The 23799-nt window shown below is 53.7% G+C and overlaps 2 protein-coding genes and 1 pseudogene across 2 annotated transcripts; all 3 read left to right on the top strand.

Annotated features, from left to right (window-relative positions):
- The first annotated feature begins 563 nt into the window (after nucleotides 1-563).
- On the top strand, nucleotides 564-6108 carry LOC144251284 (endonuclease V-like; annotated as a pseudogene).
- A 96-nt stretch (nucleotides 6109-6204) lies between these two features.
- LOC144251302 (ankyrin repeat domain-containing protein 11-like) lies at nucleotides 6205-14152 on the top strand. Its single transcript, XM_077794329.1, is given in 10 exon segments — nucleotides 6205-6723; nucleotides 6725-7110; nucleotides 7326-8336; nucleotides 8338-10682; nucleotides 10685-11503; nucleotides 11506-12136; nucleotides 12138-12980; nucleotides 12982-13630; nucleotides 13633-13734; nucleotides 13736-14152. Coding segments are annotated over 10 exon segments (7722 nt in total).
- Nucleotides 14153-21466: 7314 nt separating this feature from the next.
- On the top strand, nucleotides 21467-22988 carry LOC144251295 (cotranscriptional regulator ARB2A-like). Its single transcript, XM_077794327.1, is given in 3 exon segments — nucleotides 21467-21855; nucleotides 21857-22690; nucleotides 22692-22988. Coding segments are annotated over 3 exon segments (1113 nt in total). The 5' UTR covers nucleotides 21467-21636; the 3' UTR covers nucleotides 22752-22988.
- The last annotated feature ends 811 nt before the right edge of the window (nucleotides 22989-23799 follow it).

Below are 23799 nucleotides of genomic sequence, written 5' to 3' on the forward strand. Positions count from 1 at the left end.
AATGATTAGAGGTCTCTTCATAAAGCCAGTGTGGTTACCTCACTGTCACAGCCTCCAGGAGATCCAGCTTTCCCCATCTCTCTCAGTGTCCACATGATGTTGCCTTCATGCTAGTGCCTTCCTGTGCCTTGTCTTTGAGCCTCCGGTGGCCTGTGCAGGTGGTGGAGGAGTCAGTGTTGACTTACAAGAAGGCCAGGAGGGAAGGGGCAAGCAGGGGTGAGGCTAACCACCACCTTTAGAAGAGCTCCTAAGAAAAGGGGTTGGGGATCCTCACACACACCAGGTCCCAGGTGGGCACCTTTGAACTGAAATCATACTCAATCCCCAACACCATTTTTGGGGAAGGTTATCTTGTCACTTCCTTCAAATCTTTTGCCTTGCATGACCCACCCATGGGTGAGGCAGAGAAGGAAGCCATGGGTGGGGCAGAGATGGGAGGTTGGTTGTTGGCAGTGAGCAACAGGGCAGAGAAAATGGAGGCAGGAAGCAGATGGCCTCAGGCACCTGCTGGCCTGCATGACTGGTGGCAGGTGGTATATGAAGAGAGCTAAATGGGTAGCCTCATGGCCTTTCAAGAGTTGCCCTTCCTGGTGTATTTGGTGTAATGGCTAGAGAAGGAGCCAGGCCTCATGCCCCAGGCAAGTGCCTCATCTCAGGGAAGAAAAGTGGCCCCTCTGCTTCTGCATAGTCAAAGGGGAAAGCCCCTGTGAGTCACCAACACCCATAACCAGAAAAGAAGAGAATTTTCTAAAAAGCTGAACCCCTGTGGCAGTTCCTCTTCCTGCTGCCCCAAGGACAGCCCATACTGAGGAATGAAGATCAGCTTAGCTGACTGACTCCCCTGTGGCTCTGTAGGTCCTCCTTATGGATGGAAATTTGGTGCTCTACAATCAAGGTAATCTTATTCCCAAAAGAGGTCAGGGTGGGTGCTGAGAAGGACCAGAGAGGGCACTTCCAACCCCATGGAAAGAGCACCTGCTGCCAGCAGGGCTTTGATGGCTCCTTTCTGGACTCATTTTCACCATAAGGCCTTGAGACACAGGACAGATCCCCCACCCAGAGAAGAGCCCCCCTTTTATGCCACCTTTACTGCTTACCCTCTCTTCTCCACAGCAGCCCTACACTGCCAACCTACATGGTCCAGGGCCAACCTGGCCACTGTGAAGAGTCACAGGGCTTGAGCTCAGGGCCCCACCCTCACCAACATCCCTGAGCTGGACAGTCAGGCCTCTGTCCATAATTAAACAGGAGTGCCATTTCCTGTGGATGCCAGGACCTTTTCCCAGGAAGGTGCTGAGGTTGATGGTCATCCTGGCCACTACCCTTGGACCCCATGGCCCCAAAGCCACAGGGTAAACTCATGTTGACCTGGATGCTAGTCCTGGGACCAGCAGGCTGCTCTTGGGCATGGGCACCCAGGCCATGGAAACAAATGCATAGGACTGAGGGCAGCAGCAAAGGGGAGAGGAAGAAGGAAATTGCCATAAAATGAAAGGAAGAACAGGGTGAAGAGTTGTGAGCCTGCTAATTGGGCTACTGGACCTGTAAAGGCAGAAGGCTTCCTCTGCACCATCCTCACCAATGAAGTCAGGGCAGAGAGGGTCTTGGAGTCTGGTCTCTGAGTGCTCTGCTCCTCTGCAGATGATGAGATTCTGTTCATCCCTCAACCTGTGCCCATCTGCAGGCAGCATAGCTTACTGCTGGCCAACCTCACTGCCCCAGTTCACCCTCCTCTGCCCACTGCCAACCTTTGAGGTGGCCTATTACTTCAGCGTTCTCACAGAACTGCTCTGCATTGAAGTGGCCAAGAAACTCCTGCAGGTAGATGGGTTGGAGAAAAATACCGGCACAAGAGGAAGGTAAAGAGGCCTGGACAGCCTGGGTTCAGCCAGCATGTGCCTGGAATGGCCCTGGGGATGGGAAGGATGGGTCAGCTACCTCCTGCATACCCCTGTGTCCCTGGATCCTGGCCTGGAGTAAAGCACACCTGGTATTCTCTGGGTGCCTCCCTCCATGAGGCCCTGGGTGGTACATCCAAGCCTATAGCTTTCAACCCCTGGGGCTCCTGGACTCCTCCCCCTGTTGTGATTATCTCTTCCATCTCCACCTCTGTAGGTTACTGTAGGTTATGTTCTCCAGTCACCCCCATGCCATCCCAGCTGCCTGTCCCCCTGGAGTGCTCACATAGCTCAGCCTCCAGACCCTGCTCATGGGGCTGCCTGTGCTTTGGATTGCTGCTCCTGCCTGTGACTGCATCCACACCCTTTCTCACCCCTGCATCTCCCTCCTCTGGCCCTGCAGTCTGAATTGGGGAGGTGACATTAACACTCTGGCTCTTCCATTGGGCAGCAAATTCCAAGAGCAGAGACCCCATCTGTCCTTTCCTCCAGCTCAGGCAACTATGTGGTGCACTCTATAAACATCAGTGGAGGGTGTGGAGGTCCAGACTCTACCCAGGCCAATGTGACCCACTCTGGCCCCACCATCTCCCCTCCAAAGGAAAGTATGGAGGTGACCCACACATGCCCAATTTCCTAGTAGGAGAGGAAGCAGAAGGAAGGTAGAAGCTCATTCCTGGCCACAGCCTATTGCCCAGTGGTCCTAGTCCACTCCTGTATTTACCAGTGCTGTGTTCCCTGGTGAGCTGCTGCCCATCTCAAAGCCCCTGTTGTGAGGTCAGATGGGGGCCTTAGGCACACTCAGGGCTATCTTAGCAGATGGCTTTGCTTAGATTCAGCATCCATCCAAGATAGAGCCCTTTTATTTCCTGGATAGTGACTGGGTTTTTAAGAGGAAGAGGCTTACATCAGCCCTTCAGCAAGAAAAAATGTTTTCTGAAAGTTTTCTCCCCATTTTCTAGATTCAGCTTCTGTGGACTGGAGGAGATGCATTCCTTCTCTCAGAAGACTCTGGTACTGTCTTGGGAATGGTGACTCTCCTGGACTTTCACCTACTCTGCCAGGTCAGAGGAAGTGCATGCACTCACACACATGCACCTCAGACCCTCTGCTGTCAGCATTTGCCCACTGTGCCTGGGGACAGGCACTGGGAAGGAGCCTAAGGGCCAGGAGTCCAAGAGTTCCCTGCTGCCACCCAGGACCTCATCAGAGCCTTTAGCCCCTGTGGCTTGCCTGGACCCAAGGGCATGTGTCCCATACCTCTCTGACCTACCTTTCATGCTATAGGCCCTGAAGAGTCACAGCCATAGCACCAAGCCTTTTTACATCTCTGTGGGCCACAAGATGAGCATGGAGACAGCCATGCACCTAACCTGATGCTGCTGCAGGTTCCAGATCCCAGAGCCCTTGCAACAGGTGGGGTCCAGCACATGCTCCTATACTTATCACCATTTGTCAGCTCAATTGGGGTCACAGAGCAGTGGTTTGAGGGTTCATTTTTAACTGGTGCCCCACCAGCCACAGTGAGTGAAGTCTTCAGAAAAGCCGGGCAGAGCTGCTCATGTGGGGAGGACCCTAGGACCCTCTTCCTCTGTTTCAGAGCAACATTGAGGTTCTTGGCATCTTTGTCACCCACACACCAGTGGCTGCTGTTCCTAATATCTGGAAAGCTGGGCCTGAGGTGTGAGGGCTTCCCAGACTGTTGGGCAGGAAGGGTGTGTCCAGAGTCTGGCTCAGAATCGCCCATCACATCTTACTGAGCTCTGACTCCTTCAGGCTGACATCTGCTCTTGAGAACACTTTTGCAGAACTCTGTCACTTCAGGCCATCTGCACCAAGGCAGGAGAGGTGAGCACCAGAGAAGTTCAGGCCACTCACAGGTGGCTGCTTTCAGTGGCCAGCCTCTTTCTGCTGCAGTGTTGTGGCTCTGAATTGGCCAGAAATACAGGAGAGGCCTCTGAAAGGGGAGGAGAGCGAGATAGACTCCTGGATTGGTAGGAACTCTCTGGAAATAACTGACCCAAGGCTTGTATCCCAGCAGGGTTATTCCAGCTTCTTCTCTTGGTCCACTTTACCTTCGAGGGACCCTGGCCTGGGTTCCACAGAAATGATATGGCCTCTGTTAGCTCTTCACAACTAGCTATATCACATGCATCCTGGCCCTCTTTTCCTCATCTGTGAGGCAGCACAGTAGTTCTGGTCCCAGGTGTCACAACACAGTCCTGTTGTGAGGACTGTAGATGGGCTAGCAAAACCTGATGACAGCCTCACCAGGAGGGAGGTATTGGATCTTATAGTTGAGGAAGGTGAGGCCCAGGGTGTTAATAAGCAACAGTGCAGGCTGCAGTGGCAGCCTGGGTTCCAGGCCCTATTTCCAGCACTTCTTACTCCTGAAGGAAGCTGTGTGAACACCACAGCTCTCCTGCTCAGTCCACTCCTTTGAATACAAACCTGACTCTGTCTTTTCTTTCAGGGTTCATTTTTAACTTGTTCTTAGCCAGCCATAGTGGGTCACAGTGGGGATCCATGCTGGTGTGGTACCCAGGCCTGGACAGCACAAGTCATTCAAGGGCTGTGCACCCTCTACTCATTTCCTCTCTATTCTCATTTTCTGGTAACTGTTCCTAGGCCTTATTAAGCTGCTTTAAGAATTGAAAGATGGGCCACTGGGACTGCCCAGCTTCACAGATGGAGCTGGCCAATATAAGTGCAGGGCAGCCCTGTCAAGCTCTGGCCAGGCACATCCTCAGGCCATCCAAGGACCACACAGTGTCTTCTAGGCTGGCTCTGGCATTTGATGGTATCCCTTTCTCCACGTCATTACCAGGAACCAGAAGGCACAGAGTCCTATGGCATGACCCAAAAGAGGCCTGGGAGAGCCTGTAGACTCCTAAGGACCCCAGCAGAGGCCCCGGACAGGCTTGGAGGCTCCCAGGAGAAGCAGGGACAGGCAGATGGAGAGAACTGAGTGCTGTGAGCACTTGGATTGCTGACATCCCACTCCAGCCTCAGGACAGCAGCTATGAGGACCTCACCCACCCAACCACAAGCGGAGGCCCATTAGAACATGGAGGAGGATCCTGGACATGCCCATTGGAACACCTAGTATGGCCAGTGGCAGCCTATCCTATGCAGCACTGTCTGGTGGATGTGGCCACAGTGCCCCAATAGGACAGACCTTCCCAGGGCCAGTTCCAGACCAGAAAGTGTCTGCAATTGCCCTCCTAGAACATGTGAAGATGATTCAGGTTCATGTGCCCAATGGACCCAAAGCTGTGCAAACATCATAGCTCTCCTGCTCAGTCTACTCCTTTGAATATAAACCTGCCTTCACTTGCTCTGTCTTTTCTTTGAGGGTTCATTTTTAACTGGTGCCCCACTAGCCACAGTGAGCCACAGAGGGAGTCCATGCTGGTGTGGCTATGCTTCAGCAATCATAAGTCTATCCTCAGCTTGGAATGAGGCCAAGGCATGGGCTGCCAGGGGTTCAGAGGATAACAAACAGGAAAGCAGGTGAGGCCCCATGCCCACTGCCAGAGACCCAGGGACACTCCTGCCACCCTCACCCAGAGGAACAGCCTCAAGCCCCATCTCCACTGTGGGAAGGCAACTTGTTCCCTGTCCTAGCTGGCCACTTCCTCTCTTGGTGTGGGCATGAAGTGGCAATTTAGAGGAAGGACACAAAAAATGGGTGGCCCAGCTGTGACCTGCCTCATTCCCAGTCCTTCATATACCACTTTGCCTCCCAGATTCTAGGCTCCCAGAGTGGAGTTGGCAGAGGGTAGGTGGCTGCCAGATCCTCTGGGCCCCATTTCCCTAGTTCCAGATCAAGATGGAAGAAGGTAGCCAGCAATGGAGAAAAGGAGGGAGGTGTGTCATCATTAAAGAAATGGAGGAGGCAGCCGCCGCTGGGTCCTGGAGCCAGAGGCCGCCCGATACTGAGAGCGATGGACTGAGGGCCCCAGCCGGGGAGGCGCCGCCGCGGAGTCCGCGCCCAAACGTCCCCGCAGTAGCGCCTGCGCGAGCCTGGGCGCGCCGCGCATTCTCAGCAGCCGGATCCCGCGCCACCGCTGCCGCCGCCTTCCCGCCCGGCAGAGCGGCCCGGGAATCGCGGCTGCGGGCTGCATGGGCCGTGCCCGCTCCCCGCCGCCTAACCTCCGCCGAGCCGCGCCGCCGTCGGAGCCGGAGTACACAGCCCTGCTGGAGTTGATTGCAGTCCTCAGCAACGCTGATTCTCCACCATGGAAACGACTGGTGACGATGACGCGGTGGCGGCCTAGAGGAGACAAGGCGCGGGAGCAGAACGATGCCCGGGGGCGCAGGCTCTAGAACTCCACAGCAGGAAGACTTTTCTCCCAGCAGTGACATGGTGGAGAGACAAACTGGGAAAAAGGATAAAGATAAAGTTTCTCTGACCAAGACCCCAAAGCTGGACCGCAGTGATGGAGGAAAGGAGGTGAGAGAGCGAGCCACCAAGCGGAAGCTGCCCTTCACTGTGGGGGCCAATGGAGAACAGAAGGACTCGGACACAGAGAAACAGGGTCCTGAGCGGAAGAGGATCAAGAAGGAGCCTGTCGCCCGAAAGTCCGGGCTGCTGTTCGGCATGGGGCTGTCTGGGATCCGAGCTGGCTACCCACTCTCTGAGCGCCAGCAGGTGGCTCTCCTCATGCAGATGACAGCTGAGGAGTCTGCCAACAGCCCAGTAGACACCACACCAAAGCACTCCTCCCAGTCTGCAGTGTGTCAGAAGGGAACGCCCAGCTCTAGCTCAAAAACCAAAGACAAAGTCAACAAGAGGAATGAGCAGGGCGAGACCCGCCTGCACCGTGCGTGCTGCCATCAGGGGGGATGCCTGGCGCATCAAGGAGCTCATCAGCGAGGGCACTGATGTCAATGTCAAGGACTTCGCAGGCTGGACAGTGCTGCATGAGGCCTGCAACCGTGGCTACGACGTCGCCAAGCAGCTGCTGGCCGCAGGTGCAGAGGTGAACACCAAGGGCCTGGATGAAGACACACCACTGCACGACGCTGCCAACAACGGGCACTATAAGGTGGTAGAGTTGTTGCTGCGATATGAAGGAAACCCTCAGCAGAGCAACAGGAAAGGAGAGACTCCGCTGAAAGTTGCCAACTCCCCAACTATGGTGAACCTGCTGCTGGGCAAAGGCACGTACCCCTCCAGCCAGGAAAGCTCCATGGATGGCCACGCAGGGTCTCCCAGCCTCCTGGGGGCCTGGCGCCTTCAGGAACTCCGGACTGCAGGAGCCACACCTGGGGCCTGGCCACCGAGAAGCTGCGGTCTCTGCCGCGGTCTCTGCCGGGAGGCCAGCCCCACCTCTGAGCAGACTTCTTGGTTCCCTCTGCTGTGGCTGGCCTCAGATGGGATAGATCAAATGACGTGCTTCTCCAGAAGCAGGGGCTGGCCAGCCCTGCCCTCCTGGAGAGCTCCAAGGAGGAGGACGCCCCATCCTTTGCACCTTCCAGCTCAGTTGATGGCAACAACACAGACTCTGAGTTTGAGAAGGGCCTGAAGCTCAAGGCCAAGAACCCAGAGCCTCAGAAGACTGTGACGTCTGTCAAGGACGAGTATGAGTTTGATGAGGACGATGAGCAGGACAGGGTCCCTCCCGTGGACGACAAGCATCTGCTGAAGAAAGACTATAGGAAAGAACCCAAGGCCAGCAGCTTCGTGTCAATCCCCAAGATGGAGGTCAAGAGCTATGCCAAGAATAGCACCACCGCGCCAAAGAAAGCCGCCCATCACATCCTGTCCGACACCTCAGACGAGGAGGACGCGGGTCTGGCTGTGGGTGCGGGGGAGAAGCTGAGGCTCTCAGCGCACACAGTCCTGCCCGGCTCAAAGGCCCATGAGCCCCCTGCGCCCAGACAGCAGAAGGAGAAGAGCAAAGTGAAGAAGAAGCGGAAGAAGGAGGCCCAGGGCAAGGAGGTGCGGCCTGGGAAGAGGAGTGACAAGCTGTGCTCCTCCGGGTCCGAGCGCGCATCCTCCGAGAGCCAGGATGACGGGGACTCGGTGGGGAGCACGGGCTGCCACAGGGGCTCCCCCCTGGTGCTGAAGGACACATCACTCTTCAGCTCGCTGTCAGCCTCCTCCACCTCGTCCCATGGCACCAGCCACGCCGACCAGCACAGCAAGCACTGGCGCGCAGACAGCTGGAAGGCGGTGTCCTCCCCTGCCTGGTTGCAGGTCAGTTCGCTGTCGGACTCATCAGGCACCGGCCTGACAAGCGAGTCGGACTGCTCCTCTAAGGGCTCCAGCGTGGAGTCCCTAAAGCCTGCGAGGAGGAAGCAAGAGCACCAAAAGAGGGGCAGCCTGCAGAACATGGCTCCCGAGAAGAGGGGCAGCTTCCACCCCAGCGTGGACGGCTCCGTGCCCAAGCTAGACAAGGAGGGAAAAGTCATCAAGAAACACAAGACGAAACAGACACAAAAACAAGGAGAAGGGGCAGTGCCCTGGCCAGGAGCTGAAGCTGAAAAGCTTCACCTACGAGTACGAGGACCCCAGGCCCAAGGCCGACAAGGCCGCCCTCCTGGACAGCGACATCTCCGCGGAGGGCAGGCTGCGGGTGTTGAAGCATGACCGAGACCACCTCAAGAGGGAGGAGAGGCTGGGCAGGACGAAGCCCGAGGACAAGGAGTGGCTCTTCAGAAACGAGAAGCCACTGAAGAGGATCAAGGACGTGGGCAGGGACGGCCGCAGGGCCTTCCGGGAGGAAAAGGACCAGGCTGGCAGGGCTGAGTGGGAGAGGCTGGGCAAGGAGAAGTCCCCCAAGAGGCTGCGGCCATACAAGGAGGAGAGGAAGAAGAAGGCCCAGGACCGGCCCCCCAAGCCGGAGAAGAAGGGCGAGGCCAAGAAGAAGACCCTGAAGGAGGACAAGGAGAGGCTCTGGAGGGAGAAGGCCTACAGGGAGGACGCAGCCTTCGACGACTGCTGCCACCGGGGCCACTTCCTGGAGAGCGAGGACACCAAGCTCAGCCTGTCTGACGACCAGCAGGACAGGTGATTTTCAGACCTCTCCGACTCCTCCTTTGACTTCAAAGGGGAGGACAGCTGGGACTCCCCAGTGACAGATTACAGGGACATCAAGAGTGACTCTGTGGCCAAACTTATCTTGGAAACGGTGAAAGAGGACAGTAAGGAGAAGAAGCGGGACAATAAGGCCCGGGAAAAATGAGATCTCAGAGACTCTTTCTTCCGAAAGAAGGACCGGGACTACTTGGACAAGAGCTCAGAGAAGAGGAGGGACCAGGTGGAGAAGCACCGGGGCCTTCCCAGCTACCTCCCCAACAAGGACAAGAAGAGGAGAGAGTCCTCGGAAGGCACACGGGACCCACGGGACCGGAGAGACTCCTTGGAGGGCTCCAGGGAGCGGAAGGATGTCCGCCTGCGGCCAGAGGAGCCGCACAGGGAGGAGCTGAAGGAGTGTGGCTGCGAGGGCGCCTTCAAGGACAAGCCCGACTGCGACCTCGCCAAGAGCCTGGAGTCCTGGAAGTGGCACCACGCAGCTCGGGAGAAGGAGAAGAAGGAGAAGGCTCGCTCCGAGAGGCACAAGGACAAGTCCAGCGACAGGGACCGAGGCGAGAAGTGTCCGAAGGACAGAGACTTTGACAGATGCCTCAAGAAGAGAAAGGATGGCAAGGAGAAGTGCAAGGGCAAGGACACACACGGCAGAGACCGAGACAGGAGGGCCGGCCTCGACCAGGCCCGGGAGAGGAAGGACAAGGCCTTCCCTGCAGCCGCCTCCGAGGACTCCTCTGAAAAGAGAGAGGAAAAGAAGGGGAAAGAGAAGAGCTGGTACATCGCAGACATCTTCACGGACAAAAGCAAGAACGAGAAAAAGGAGTACCTGGCCAGCAGGCTGCGGGCAGGGGAGGCCTATGAGGCCCCCAGGGCGGACGCCCTCCAGGAGAGGGAGGATGGGAGGGAGCTGCTCCTTGCAGACAGGCACAGGAAGTGCCCCTCTGACAGGCCCCACGAGAAGCCCTGGGACAAGGAGCCCAAAGAGAAGAGGAAGGACATGGGTGCCCCTGAAGCAGGCAGAGACAAGAAGGAGAAGGCCTTGGAGAAGCACAGAGAGAAGAGGGACAAGGACCACAAGGACCGGGTCCTGGCCGACGCCACCCAGGAGAGGCAAAGCAGGCAGAGGCCACCAGACAAGGAGGAGAGGAAGCATCCCGGGGAGGACAGGGCCAAGGGCAAGCACAAGGAGAAGCAGGACTGGGAGCAGAGGGCCTCGCGGGTCTCAGAGGTGGAGCGCAGCCTGCTGGAGCGGCTAGAGGAGGAGGCGCTGCAGGAGGGCAGGGAGGAGGCGCACGACAAGGCCAGCGAGGGCTCCTCCGACAGCTTTGCAGACTGCGGCCCCGAGCCCGGCCTGAGCGCCCTCCTAGAGGTGTCCTTCTCAGAGCCACTGGAGGACAAGGCCCGGGAGGGCCCCTGACTGGCCGTGAGGCTGAGGGAGAAGGAGCGGCACTGGCACTCCTCCTCCTCCTCCAAGAAGAGCCACAAACGCGAGCGGGCCAAGAAGGAGAAAGCCAAGAGGAAGGAGAAGGCCAAGGACTAGGGCAGGAGGGAGCCCGGCCAGTACGAGAAGGACTTCCTGGACTCCGAGGCCTATGGCATGGCCTACGCTGTGAAGGTGGACGGCGAGGAGGAGCTGGACAAGGCCACCGACGGGTTTTCTGAGAAGAGAGAGAGGAGCGAGCCCGAGAGGGAGCCTCCCAAGAAAGTGGAGAAGGAGCTGAAGCCTTTCGGGTCCAGTGCCCTGGCTCCCTGAAGGAGAAGAGGAGGAGGGAGAAGCACAGGGAGCGGTGGCGGGAGGAGAAGGACAAGCACAGGGACAGGCACCACAAGGAGGAGCCGCGGCCCACCATCTGGGACAAGGAAAAGGGCAGGGAGAAGGCCCTGAAGCTGGGTGAGGCCAAGCCCAAGGAAAAGCCCCGAGAGGGCACAGAGAAGGAGAGGGGCAACCCCACCAAGATCAGCAACGGCATGGACAAGCTCCCGCCACCCAGAGACCCAGGCAAGAAGGACACCAGGCCCCAGGAGAAGCTGCTGGGGGATGGCGACCTGATGATGACCAGCTTTGTGTGGATGCTGTCGCAAAAGGACCTGGAGATTGAGGAGCGGCACAAGCGGCACAAGGAGCGCATGCGGCAGATGGAGAAGCTGCGGCACAGGTCTGGGGACCCCAGGCTCCGGGAAAAGGCAAAGCCCATGGATGACATGCGCAAGAAGGGCCTGGATGCTGCGCCCAAGAAGCCCCTGGGGCTGGACCCTCCCTTCAAAGAGAAGAAGGCCAAGGAGTCAGCTGCGACGCCACCTGTTCCTGAAAGCAAGCCCCCACCAGGACTGGGTGCCGAGGCCAAAGACTGGTCAGCAGGGCCGCCCCTGAAGGAGGCCCTGCCCGCCTCGCCCGGGACCGAGCAGAGCCAGCCAGCCGGGGTGCCCACTCCAACCTCACTGGAGTCGGGTCCCAGCTACGAGAAGCTGCACAAGCTCCAGACCCCGTCCTGCAGTGCCGACGACTACCCCGACCTGGTGTTCGACTGTACCGACACCCAGCACCCGCTGCCCACCACCAGTGCTTGCTCCCCCCGCTCTACGACAGGTTTTCTGTGGCCTCAAGCGGGGTTTCAGAGCACCCGGGCCAGACGCCCACGAGGCCTGTCCCCACAAACCTGTACCGCTCCATCTCCGTGGACATCAGGAGAACCCCTGAGGAGGAGTTCAGTGTGGGGGACAAGCTGTTCAGACAGCAGAGTGTTCCTGCCACCTCCAGCTTTGACTCTCCCGGCCAGCACTTGATGGAGGACAAGGCTGCCCTGCCACCTGTTCCAGCAGAGAAGTTTGCCTGCCTTTCCCCTGGCTACTACTCCCCTGACTATGGCCTCCCCTCACCCAAAGCTGCCATGGTCAGCAGCGCACCTTCCCCAGAGGCCGTGTTCCCTGGCCTACCAGCCAAGCCTTCCCCTGCCACTAGGGGCGACCTCTTGGCCCCAGCCATCGAGGGGGCCCTGCCCCCAGACCTGGGCCTTCCTCTGGATGCCACAGAGGACCAGCAGGCCACAGCAGCCATCATCCCTCCGGAGCCCAGCTACCTGGAGCCCTTGGACGAGGGCCCCTTCAACACTGTCATCACCGAGGAGCTGGTGGAGTGGGCCTATCCTGCCGCGGAGCAGGCCCTTTCCTCCACCTTGGTGGCCAGTACCTCTGAAAACCCCTGGCTGGCCCGTGGGCTCCGACCTTCTGCTGAAGTCTCCACAGAGGATCCCAGAGTCCCCCAAACACTTCTGTCCTGCAGAGACCCTGCATATCACTGTTCCAGGACCCTTCAGCACCTCAGAGCCCCCATACCCCGTATCCCCCAGCTCCTACCCCTTGCCAGCCACCGAACCGGGCCTGGAGGAGGTCAAAGACGATGGGGCGGGAGCCATCTCTGTGGCCGTCTCCACCACAGAAGGGGCCACTGCGTATGCCACCTCTGCCAGACTGGAGTCTTTCTTCAGTGGCTGCAAGTCACTTCCTGAGGCACCCCTTGACGTGGCCCCTGAGCCCACGTGTGTCACCATGGTGACCCAAGTGGAGGCTCTGGGGACCCTGGAAAGCAGCTTCCTGCACGGTGGCCACAGCCTGTCTGCCCTCAGCCAGGGCGAGCCAGTGCCCTGGCATGACGCCTTCACCAGCCCCGAGAATGACCTGGACCTGGGGCCCTTCTCGCTGCCCGATCTCCCCCTCCAGCCCAAAGACTCCTCAGATGTCCAGACCGAGCCCGTGGAAGGGAGTCCCGTCCCACCAGAGGAGAGCGCCCCTGGGGCTGAGGGGCAGCCCATACTGCCTCCTGACCAGGCCTCTCCCCCACTTCCCACCGAGTCTGAGCCCTCAGAGGAGCCAAAGCTGGACGTGGTTCTCGAAGCCGCGGTAGAGGCAGAGACTGTGGCAGGCGAGAGGACCCCCGAGGACTTGGACTCTGGCTTGGCACTGGCCCCTGGCCCTCCCGAACAGTGTCCCCTGGGGGTCGGAGCTGAGGAGACCAAGACTGAGGACCCCTCCACCTCCCCATCATGTACCCGACGGCCCTGCCACTGATGGCACGGCACAGACGCCTGACAGTGCTGAGGTCACCCCTGCTGCCATCCCTGTGGAGGGGCCCCCAGGCAGCCTCCAGCCAGAAGCTACGGATCCAGAGCCCAAGCCCACTGCCCAGCCCCCGAAAGCCCCCAAGGTGGAGGAGGTCCCTCAGCACATGACCAGGAACCGCGCTCAGATGTTGGCCAGCCAGAGCAAGCAGAGCATACCTCCTACTGATAAGGAGCCCGCCCCCACGCCCACCCCAGCTGCCAGGACCAAAGGCCATGCCTCTGAGGAGGAGGATGCCCAGGCCCAGCACCCCCGCAAGCACCGCTTCCAGCGCTCCAGCCAGCAGCTGCAGCAGCAGCTGAACACAAGTACGCAGCAGACACGAGAGGTCATCCAGCAGACGCTGGCCGCCATTGTGGACGCCATCAAGCTGGACGACATTGAGCCCTACCACAGCCACAGGTCCAACCCCTACTTGGAGTACCTCCAGATCCGAAAGAAGATTGAGGAGAAGCGCAAGATCCTCTGCTACATCACGCCCCAGGCACCCCAGTGCTACGCCGAGTACGTCACCTACACTAGGTCCTACCTCCTGGAAGGCAAGCCGCTCAGCAAGCTGCACATCCCTGTGATTGCACCCCCCCCCCTTCCCTGGCGGAGCCCCTGAAGGAGCTGTTCAAGCAGCAGGAGACGGTGCGGGGAAAGCTGCTTCTACAGCACAGCATCCAGCGGGAGAAGCTGATCGATCGTGTCGTGTGAGCAAGAGATCCTGCGGGTGCATTGCCGGGCGGCCAGGACCATCGCCAACCAGGCAGTGCCTTTCAGTGCCTGCACGATGCTGCTGGACTCTGAGGTCTACAACATGCCTCTGGAGAGCCAGGGCGAGGAGAACAAGTCCTTACGAGATCGCTTCAACGCCCACCAGTTCATCTCCTGGCTACAGGACGTGGATGACAAGTACGACCCTATGAAGAACTGCCTCCTGATGTGGCAGCAGCATGAGGCCGCAGCCCTCAATGCCGCACAGAGGATGGAGTGGCAGCTGAAGGCACAGGAGCTGGACCCCGCAGGGCACAAGTCACTGTGTGTGAAGGAGGTGCCCTCTTTCTACGTGCCCATGGTCGATATCAATGATGACTTTGTGCTGCTGCCAGCGTGACACCAGGGGAAAGTCGCAGGACACCGGCAAGGGCCGTAGTCACCAGTGCTGCTGACGTGCCCGCAGTGCAGGAGGGCACTGTGCCTGCCAGGTGGGAGGAGCCCAGAGACTGCACCTGGCCACACGCCTCGCCTGCCAGACCAGCCCGGAGGCCAGGAAATCAGAGTCTTTACCAGCGGTGGCAGGGAGAACGGCCCCCACGCTGCAGTGCCTCGTTGGCCCAGCAGGAGGAGGAGACCATGGCCCATCCAGAGGGGCACCTGGGTCCCTCCCAGCCAGCCGCAGGCAACCGAGGAGCAGGAGAGTGTGCTTTTGAAGTCCCTGCTCCCCTCTGATCAACTAAAGGAAACGACTGAGGCATCCACCTCGCACAACAGTGACCTCTGGTCCGGGGCAGGAGTGTCCGCCCGCCAAGGTCCTCAGGACAGGCTGGGACACTGAGGTCGCTGGTGCCAGGCGAGGGCCACCTGCCGGCCACAGAGGGACTCAGCCAGGACTTTCCAATAGTGTTTTTAATGGAGTCAAATCCACGTGGTTTGTATATTTTTTTCCTTTAATCTTGGGCATTTTGTTTCTCTTTCTGAGAACGTAACTTGAAACACTAATCCTATAGAGAGAGCCAATAATCCTATAGAGAGTATCCGAGAACGAACGCTGTACAGTTTTATATACATTCACAATGTACTTTTGCTGCCTTCTAGATAATTTATTTTGCAACACATTACTGCACAGTTGTAAATAACTTATGTACTGCAACATCACTTTCAGTTATGTGTAAAGAAATAAATTAATTAATTAAAAAAATAAAGAAATGGAGGACAGCGACAAACCATGTCCCTTATGTGCCCCAGTCTATTCCCAAGACACATTAAGCCCAGAGCAGAATGTCCAGGTAAATGGCATCCTAAGGAACACTGACTCTCACACCTGTATATAGAGCAGACCAGCATTATCAGTAGGAGCTGCTTTTTTGCACACAAACTAGGACAGCTTCTTCTTTGGATACTGGTCATGAAAGAATCAAAGCAGATAAAGTACTCTAATAATGTCACTACTGTGGCCTGACCAGTAAATCCTTCTCCCTGGGTGCCATGGAGGTGACAATTTCCTCTTGTTAGCCAGCTTCCATTGGACAAGATATGAAAAGGGATGGAGTTGCAGTAGGTATACTGGGGTGGCCACTGCCTGTCCAATCTGCTACCCTGGACCTTCTCCATGAGCAGCTTTAAATACACCAATTTCACTGGTCATGGTGGCACACACCTATGATCCCAGCAGCTCAGGATGCTGAAGCAGGAGGATTGTGAGTTAAAGCCAGCCTCAGCAACTTAGCAAGACCCTATCTCTAAATAAAATAGAAAAAAGGTCTGGGGATGTGGTTCAGTGATGAAATATCTCTGTGTCCAATTCCTGGTACCAAAAGAAAAAGTACACCAATATCTTGCATGCCATCTGTGGATATTTCCTTGGGTCTCTCAGCAACCTGTTACATTATGCTAGTGCAGCTGGGCTGTGAACCAAACAGAAAGGCAGCAGGGAAAGAGACTCAGCCACATGCTCAATGATGGGTTACTGCTGAGCCCAAGGGATAGCCCAACATATCCTGACTAGATGCAGCCCAGATGCCAGGCCCCTCACTCAAGCCAGTGTGCATTGAGTGTTGAGGACCCCCTTGGGGTGGGTTTACAGCAGCTTCTGAGAAAACTGACTACCAGGTCTCACTTAGATCATGTTTTCCCCAGCAGTTTTGGTGGGCATTATATGTACAAATACATATGAAGTCTCTTGGACATTCAGGAAATTCCCAGTAAGTGAAGAGTGGATGAGCAGGAGTCTAGTCCCAGGCTGGGCCCAGGAACAAGATGGTAGGCAGAGGGTTGCACCTGCCCACTGAACACCTGAGCATGGGTCAGCCCCATATACAGGTCCCCCATTGGAATCCTCTCAAGGGTGTGAAGAGAACAGGGCCATAGTGAAAGCACCCAGAGCTCTCCTCCTAAAATATTATGTCACTTCCTCAAGCAGACCTGAGAAAAGCTCTCCAAGGGACACATGACTGCCATAGGCTTGGGCAGGCATTGCACACATGGAGAGCTAGGGAAAGGGTCACATTCTCACCCAAGCTTTGAGACCCCTTCCCATTGAGGATGGGAAACACTTGCTTGTCCCTTAAGGAGAGAAGGCACCTAAGTTGGCAGCAGATGGGGCAGAGCCAGGTGGGGAGGTATAGGGGTTCCAGGGGACATGATCAGGGAGCAACTAATTGCAAAAGACACTATCAGTGTACAGATTCCTGTCTGTCTCCCCCTGGGTGGGAAAACTGTCATCTCAGTCCACCTACCTGCTGGGGTGGGCCTGAGCTGGTGCCCAAAACCCCTGCCAGAGTGCCCCAGGCTATCAGGGTCCCCAGGAGGAACAGCCCTGTCCAGCTGCCCACCACACCCCACACAAACTTACACACACACACACACACACACACACACACACACACACACTGTACTCCCTGGCACTCCCATGGAAGCCCAGACTGGAAAGCTTGCAGGTGGCCCCAGAAGCTGCCCTCCTAACTTCTTTCAGATTTGGACAGACCTCCATCAGGACCATGGGTCAGGGAAATTGGAAGAACAGGGTTGAAGCTGAGAATAGCTGGCAGGGATCTGATGGCTTCTCTCTAATAAACTGGGCACAACTCAGACATCAGGTGGGAATGATTACTATCTCACCTTCCCTGGGACTGAAAAGACTCCAGGAGGGGAGGAATCTAAGGGTTGGCTCAGGCCTGAAACATGGTGACCAACAGTGAGGAAGGCTGTTTGGAGAAGCAGGGCTCACAGAGGCCACAGGTGTTGGCCTTCTAGCTAGCAGGCCACAGGTGGGAACTGTAGGGCAGACCATTCCCCTGGGGCTGTGGGAGCAGCACTCAGGGGTCTAAGTTCTTTGCTACAGAGCCTTATAGGCCACCATGAGCTAAGTGGTTTTAGGGGCTAAGAATATTATTGAAACTCTTATTAATTCAAGTCAGATCCAAATAGACTTGGCAGTTCACCTGCTGGCCTCTGTGCTTCTTCCCAGTCCCCCAACCTGCCTAGGAACTGGGAGGGGGTGACTTCCAGCAGTGGATTGGCTGGCTTCTGGGTTTCACCTAGAACCCCTCAGGGCTCTTCTATGACCTCAGGAACTCCAGCCAGAGCTGGAGTGGCCTGTATGATCTGCCGAAGGCCAGCTTCTGTCTACCCCACCCCCAGACACTGGGCTGCTTGAGAGGGTCAAGCTGGGCCCCTTGGCCCCTTCCTCAACATCTCACTAGAGCCATGGGCCTCCTGGAGCCAACCATGCAGGGCCTCAAGGCCATCTCAGGCTGCAGGGGAGCCAATCTTCCCCTTAGATCCCTAGCACACTCCCACAGGGGGTTGTTCTACTGCCTCCTCAGAAAAGCGCCTGAAGGCCTTTGCCTGGAGCTCCTGGCCCTGGTGGAGACAGCTGTGTGCAGGTTATAATTCAGGCTTCTGCTCTGTGTGCTGGGATAAGTCACTTCACCTCTCTGTGCCTCTTTCCCCATCAGTGGGATGGTAGGATCAGTGTCTCCAGGTACAGTGCCCAGCTGAAGACACCCCTCTCTTGCCCAAGGAAGCCCATTCTCTAGTCCCTCAGAAAGGTGAGGAACTTGGGGCACCACCAGGGGCCTGTGTGGGATGGGGGCTCATGGACCTGGCCCACCTGCCCCAGCAGCAACCCAAGCAGCCCAGCGGTTCCCACTGCACTCCCCTGGCCAGGCACCTGGTGGAGTTTTGTCAATTACTAATGACAGCAGAGGTGGCTGCACTGGCATGTGGGTGAGTGGCAGGGGGGTGGTGGGCGAGGAGTGTGGAAGGATGGCACAGCCTGCTCCCTGCCTCCCAGCCAGGGGACCAAGCCCCTCAGCTTCTGACACCAGAGGCCAGTGTGGGCTGGTGGTGAGAGAGCTGCTTGCCTAGCTGGCTTCCTCCCTTTCTTAGGCTCCTCCCCACCTTGCAGAGGGCAGCCTAGGTAGTGGCAGGCCAGGGGATCGAGTTGAGGGCCAGGACAGAGCAGAAAGACCAAGGGCACCTGCAGGAGGGGAAGGAGGACACTGGGGAGCCCAGACCCAGGAAAAGGCCTGGCTGTCTGTGCTCCTGCCCAGGCTGCAGGGAGCTGGGCATGGAAGGCAGCTTGGGTGCTATGGGTTTTGTTTTTGGTGATTTAAATTTCCTTTGTGTTTTGTTCTAAACAAAGTGATAAATGTGCACAGTTTGGATAATCAGATAGTTCTGTAGGGCTTGGGATGGAACCCATCTCCTCTTCTGTAGCTCCCTACTTTCTCCATCCTCCTCCTGGTATTTAGACTGGTTCTTTTAATATTTACTTCTCAATAGCAATGTTGCTTCTGCTTTTTCAATTTCTTTTCAGATTTAGAAATTACCCATCAACATTCCTCTGTAGAGAGTCAAAGTTTGTTCTCTCATGGAGGCCAGATGCACACACATGTCTGATTCCTCCCATCCTCATGAATCAGGATTCAGTGTGTAGGAGATGTTTCTTTGCATACATTGGTCACTGCTGAGTAATGTGTTGTAATTAATCTCTGTACAACTTCTTCTTTTATTTTTTTACTTAATAATTGACTCATGGGGGGGGGGTTATTCTCCATGTGTCCATTACTTATTTATCCCCAAACCCTGCCATGGAATATGAATCTTTTTTTTTTTACTGAAAATATCAGGCCATCTATGTGCTTATTTTTTCCTGGATCCTGTGATAGCCAGCCTCCAAGATGGCCCAGTGATCTGCCCTTCAGTAACTTGTGTCCCTGTCCTTCTGCATGGCACAGGGTGCATCTATATGACCAACAGAGGATGGCAGAAGCCATGGCTCTCTCCCTGGCTCCAGGTTTAGGTTACACAGCATACTGTATCTCTTGTCTTGTTGGTGGTCATATTCTCTCTCTCTCTCTCTCTCTCTCTCTCTCTCCCTATCTCACTCCAACTTTCTCTCTCCCTGTCTATCTCTGTCTCCTCTTTATCTCCCTCCTCATTCTCTCCCTGTCTATATTTCTCCCTCTCTTTTTCTCTCTCCCCACTTTCCTCTTCTTCTCTGCTTTTCTCTCTCCCCCTCTCCTCTTTTACTTTCTTCCATTCTGTCTTTCTCTCCCTCTTTCTCTCTCCTTCTCCCTGTTTTTCTATACCTACCTCTCCCTTTTCCTCTCTGACTTCTTCTCTCCCTCTTGTCATTTGCTTTGAGGGAGGTCCCCTGACCCATCATGAGCCACAATGTGAATGAGTCCACTTGGCTAGGATTGTAAGCATCCTGCCACTAGCCATGCTAGGGCACCGTTTTGGAAGTGGTCTTTCAATCCCCATCAAGACTTGGGAGGATGGTGCCCTGGCCATCCTCTTGACTGCAAGCAACCCCATGAAACCCAGAGACAGAGTCCTCCACCATTCTGCTTCCAGATTCCTGTCAAATGTTTCACCACAAAATATAATAGATCAGCAGTGAACTAGATAGATAATATTAATGAGCTTGACTTTTGAATAATTCTACATTCTCTGTGTGTGTGTGTATAAAATCACATGGCATCCCATAAATATATATATGAGTTCTCAATTCAAAACAATGTTAGTAATGTAATAAAAATTAGACTAAGATACAGGTTCAGTTAATATTTATTGAAAGGATAAAGGATTGTGTTAGTGTTAGGGTTGGAATCTGAAATGTCCCCCACAGGGCTCATGTGCTGAAAGCATGGTCACCCATGCATCAAGGTTCAGAGTTGGAGTTTTTAGCCAATAACTGAATCATGAGTGCTTTGACCTCCTCAGGGGATTAATCCAGTGATAGCTGAATGAACTTCTAGGAGATGACACCTAATTGGAGAAAGTAGGTCACTTGGAACTTTGCCTGAAATTTATCTTCTCCACAGCCCATACTCTCCCTCTCTTTCTCTGCTTCCTGGCTGCCCTGAACTGAACAGCTCTTCTTCACTAAGCCCTCCACCATGATATTCTGTCTCACCTCAGGTCCAAGAAATGGAGCCAGCCAACCACGGATGTATAGAAAGCAGTACTTAGAAGGAAGATTTTAGCACAGGATACATATATTCGAATAAGAAAGCTGTAACATCAATAATTTAAGTATTCGTCTTAGAAAAATAGAGAAAGAACCTAAATAAAGCAAGAAAAGATATAAAAATTAGAACAAAAATCAATGAAGTTTTTTTAAATCAATATCAAAAAAATCAACAAAATCCAAAGCCATTTTTTAAAAAAGATCTATAAAATTGATAAAACCCAAACCAAGGTAATGGGAGAGAGAAAAGGTCAGGAAAGAGAGAAATCAGAAGTAGAGCAGGAGGAAAGAAGAGAAATGAGGAGACAGACATAAAAAATTTAAAAATTACTAATATCAGAAATAAAACAAGTTCATCACCACTGATGTCATGAACATTAAAAGATTAACAAAAGAATATTAGGAAAACTATGCATGCTTACAATTTGAAAATGGACTGATTCCTTAAAAGATGCAAACCACCAAAACTCAGTGTCTTAATATATTCATGCTGCTCTAACAGAATATCATAAACCGAGTGGCTTGATATGATTTTGAATTGACACAGAAACTTATTTCTCATACTTCTGGAGATGAAGAGGTTCAAAATTAATTCAAGATGTCAGCAATTTCAGTGTCTCTTGGGGATCTACCTCCAGGAATATAGAAGGATATCTCCTCTCTGTGTTCTTACATGGCAGAAGAGGGGAAGACCCTGTGGCCTCTTTAACCAAAGCACTAATCCCATTAATGAGGCTCCACCCTCAGGACATAACCTTCTCTCAAAGGCCCCACCTCTGAACACCATCACATAGGAGATTATGTTCCAACTAATACATTTTAAAGGGATACAACTCAGTCTATAGCATTCACAAAAGAAGAAATAGATCATCTTGAGTAAGTCTATATCTGGGATGGGAACAGGTGAATAATAAACAGCCTTCCAATGAAGAAAGCACCAGGCACAAAAAAATTTCACTGTAAATTCTACCAAAAATTTAAGAAAGAAATGATAATAATTATTTATAATCTCTCTCAGAAAATAAATGAATAGAGAACATTTTCCAAATTATACCATGGGACTATAATGTCAATAAGATAAAGACATAAACAGAAAAAAAATGTACTGACCAATATCTTTCATGAACATAGATAAAAAATAATCCTCAACAAAGTTTTAGCAAACAGCATGTAGCGATATATAGCAATTCTATATCAAGACCAAGTGAGGCTCCTGTGGACCCCGGAAGTGCAACTCGAACTTGGTCGGGGCGCGGATCCCGAGAGGGAAAGTCACAACAACCGCACGAGGGAGTTCCACTAGCGAGCTGGAAGGCCACGCCTCCTCCCGCCTCCCCCCTCAGCCCTGTAGCTGGGGGCAGAGCTCAGACTTATTATCTAGAATAGATTTGGATGAACTAATGAAAAAAGATGAACCACCTCTTGATTTTCCTGATACTCTGGAAGGATTTGAATACGCTTTTAATGAAAAGGGGCAGTTAAGACACATAAAAACTGGGGAACCATTTGTTTTTAATTACCGGGAAGATTTGCACAGATGGAACCAGAAAAGATATGAGGCTCTGGGAGAGATTATCACGAAGTATGTATATGAACTCCTGGAGAAGGACTGTAATTTGAAAAAAAATCTCTATTCCAGTAGATGCCACTGAAAGTGAACCAAAGAGTTTTATCTTTATGAGTGATGATGCTTTGACAAATCCACAGAAACTGATGGTTTTAATTCATGGTAGTGGTGTTGTCAGGGCAGGTCAGTGGGCTAGAAGGCTTATTATAAATGAAGATCTGGACAGTGGCACACAGATACCTTTTATTAAGAGAGCTGTGGATGAAGGATATGGAGTAATAGTACTGAATCCCAATGAAAACTATATTGAAGTAGAAAAGCCGAAGATGCATGTACAGTCATCTTCTGATAGTTCAGATGAACCAGCAGAAAAACGGGAAAGAAAAGATAAAGTCTCTAAAGAAACAAAGAAGCGACGTGATTTCTATGAGAAGTATCGTAACCCCCAAAGAGAAAAAGAAATGATGCAATTGTATATAAGAGAGAATGGTTCTCCTGAAGAACATGCCGTCTATGTTTGGGACCATTTCATAGCCCAGTCTGCAGCTGAGAATGTATTTTTTGTTGCTCACAGCTATGGAGGACTTGCTTTTGTTGAACTGATGATTCAACGAGAAGCGGATGTGAAAAGTAAGGTAACTGCTGTGGCACTGACAGACTCTGTTCACAATGTATGGCATCAAGAAGCTGGGAAAACGATTCGGGAATGGATGAGAGAGAACTGTTGTAATTGGGTCTCTAGCTCAGAACCATTAGATACATCAGTGGAGTCCATGCTACCTGACTGTCCCCGAGTCTCAGCAGGCACCGACCGTCACGAGCTAACTTCCTGGAAGAGCTTCCCGTCTATTTTCAAATTCTTTACCGAAGCCTCTGAGGCAAAGACCAAGTTCCCTCAAGCCGACTCTGACGCGACGCTCCCACCGAATAAAGCACGAAGAGCTGTAAGAGGAGAGCGAGCGAGACGGGGGAGGGGAAGCCAAGGAACCACTCTGGAGCATGCATCCACACGTCGCCTAACTGCTTGCTGTCGGGGAGCAGACTCCCAGCCCCTCATTAGATTGTTTTCTTCCTAGAGCACAGGGTCGTGATATATACATCTAAATAGCGTTTTGCATTATTTCTAGATGAGTGCAACTGTCAAAGCAATATGGGTTCACTGGTCGTGCTTCCTGCGGGCTGAGCTCGGGCTTCGCGCTGCCTGTCAGCGCGCAGATTAAGGCTGACAGCGCCCTGCTTGGCGCGGCCGGCGCTGCTCTAATTGCCCTGACGGAGCCCGCGCGGGCGCTGCGGGGCGAGCGGCGTCTGCGCGGTCCTACCGCCCGCTGCAGCGCAGCCGCTGCTTTCTTCACCCGCCCACCCGCTAATCATGTCCATTTTTCCCCGCTCTGAGAGGAGCAAGCTTTTATTCTAGACTTCAAACTTTTCATTTTAACTAAGTTTTTCCTCAAGGGCATATTATGCCCCCCCCCCTTAGAAAGTGCCGCCCATTGCCAAATTTAAATTCAGAACATGAATGCCATGATGTACCATGTAGTTTTGGGAGTGCAAATTGTTCTCTTCCTAACGATCTATTTTCATTTCGAGAAGAAAATCTTTGCATAAAAAAATCTATTAAAGTACCGAATCTGCTTTACTGCTGAAAATCCTTACAAGTTGAATGTGAGACTTTTACAGTCTCTAATTTCAGAAGAGACCACTTAAACCAAAACATAATGAGCAGATCTTTAAAGTATAGGTGGGAAAGGTCTAATTTTCAATGGAATTTCCAGCTTTCTGATTAGGATTGACTTTACTTTTATATATGTAATGTGTATTGAGTGGTATTGTGATTTAGATAACACACTTAAGTTCTGCTTCTTAAGTCTTAGCTGTGGAGAAAGGTGGTGGTGGTGGTTGTCTTTGTTGTTGTTAATCCTTACTAGAGAGATCTACTTAGAGTTTTCCTGAGCTAGGTCCTTTTACAGATAGAATTTTTTTATTATCATCAGGAAAA

This window comes from Urocitellus parryii (genome assembly GCF_045843805.1).
Source record: "Urocitellus parryii isolate mUroPar1 chromosome 13 unlocalized genomic scaffold, mUroPar1.hap1 SUPER_13_unloc_1, whole genome shotgun sequence".
Lineage (NCBI taxonomy): Eukaryota > Metazoa > Chordata > Mammalia > Rodentia > Sciuridae > Urocitellus > Urocitellus parryii.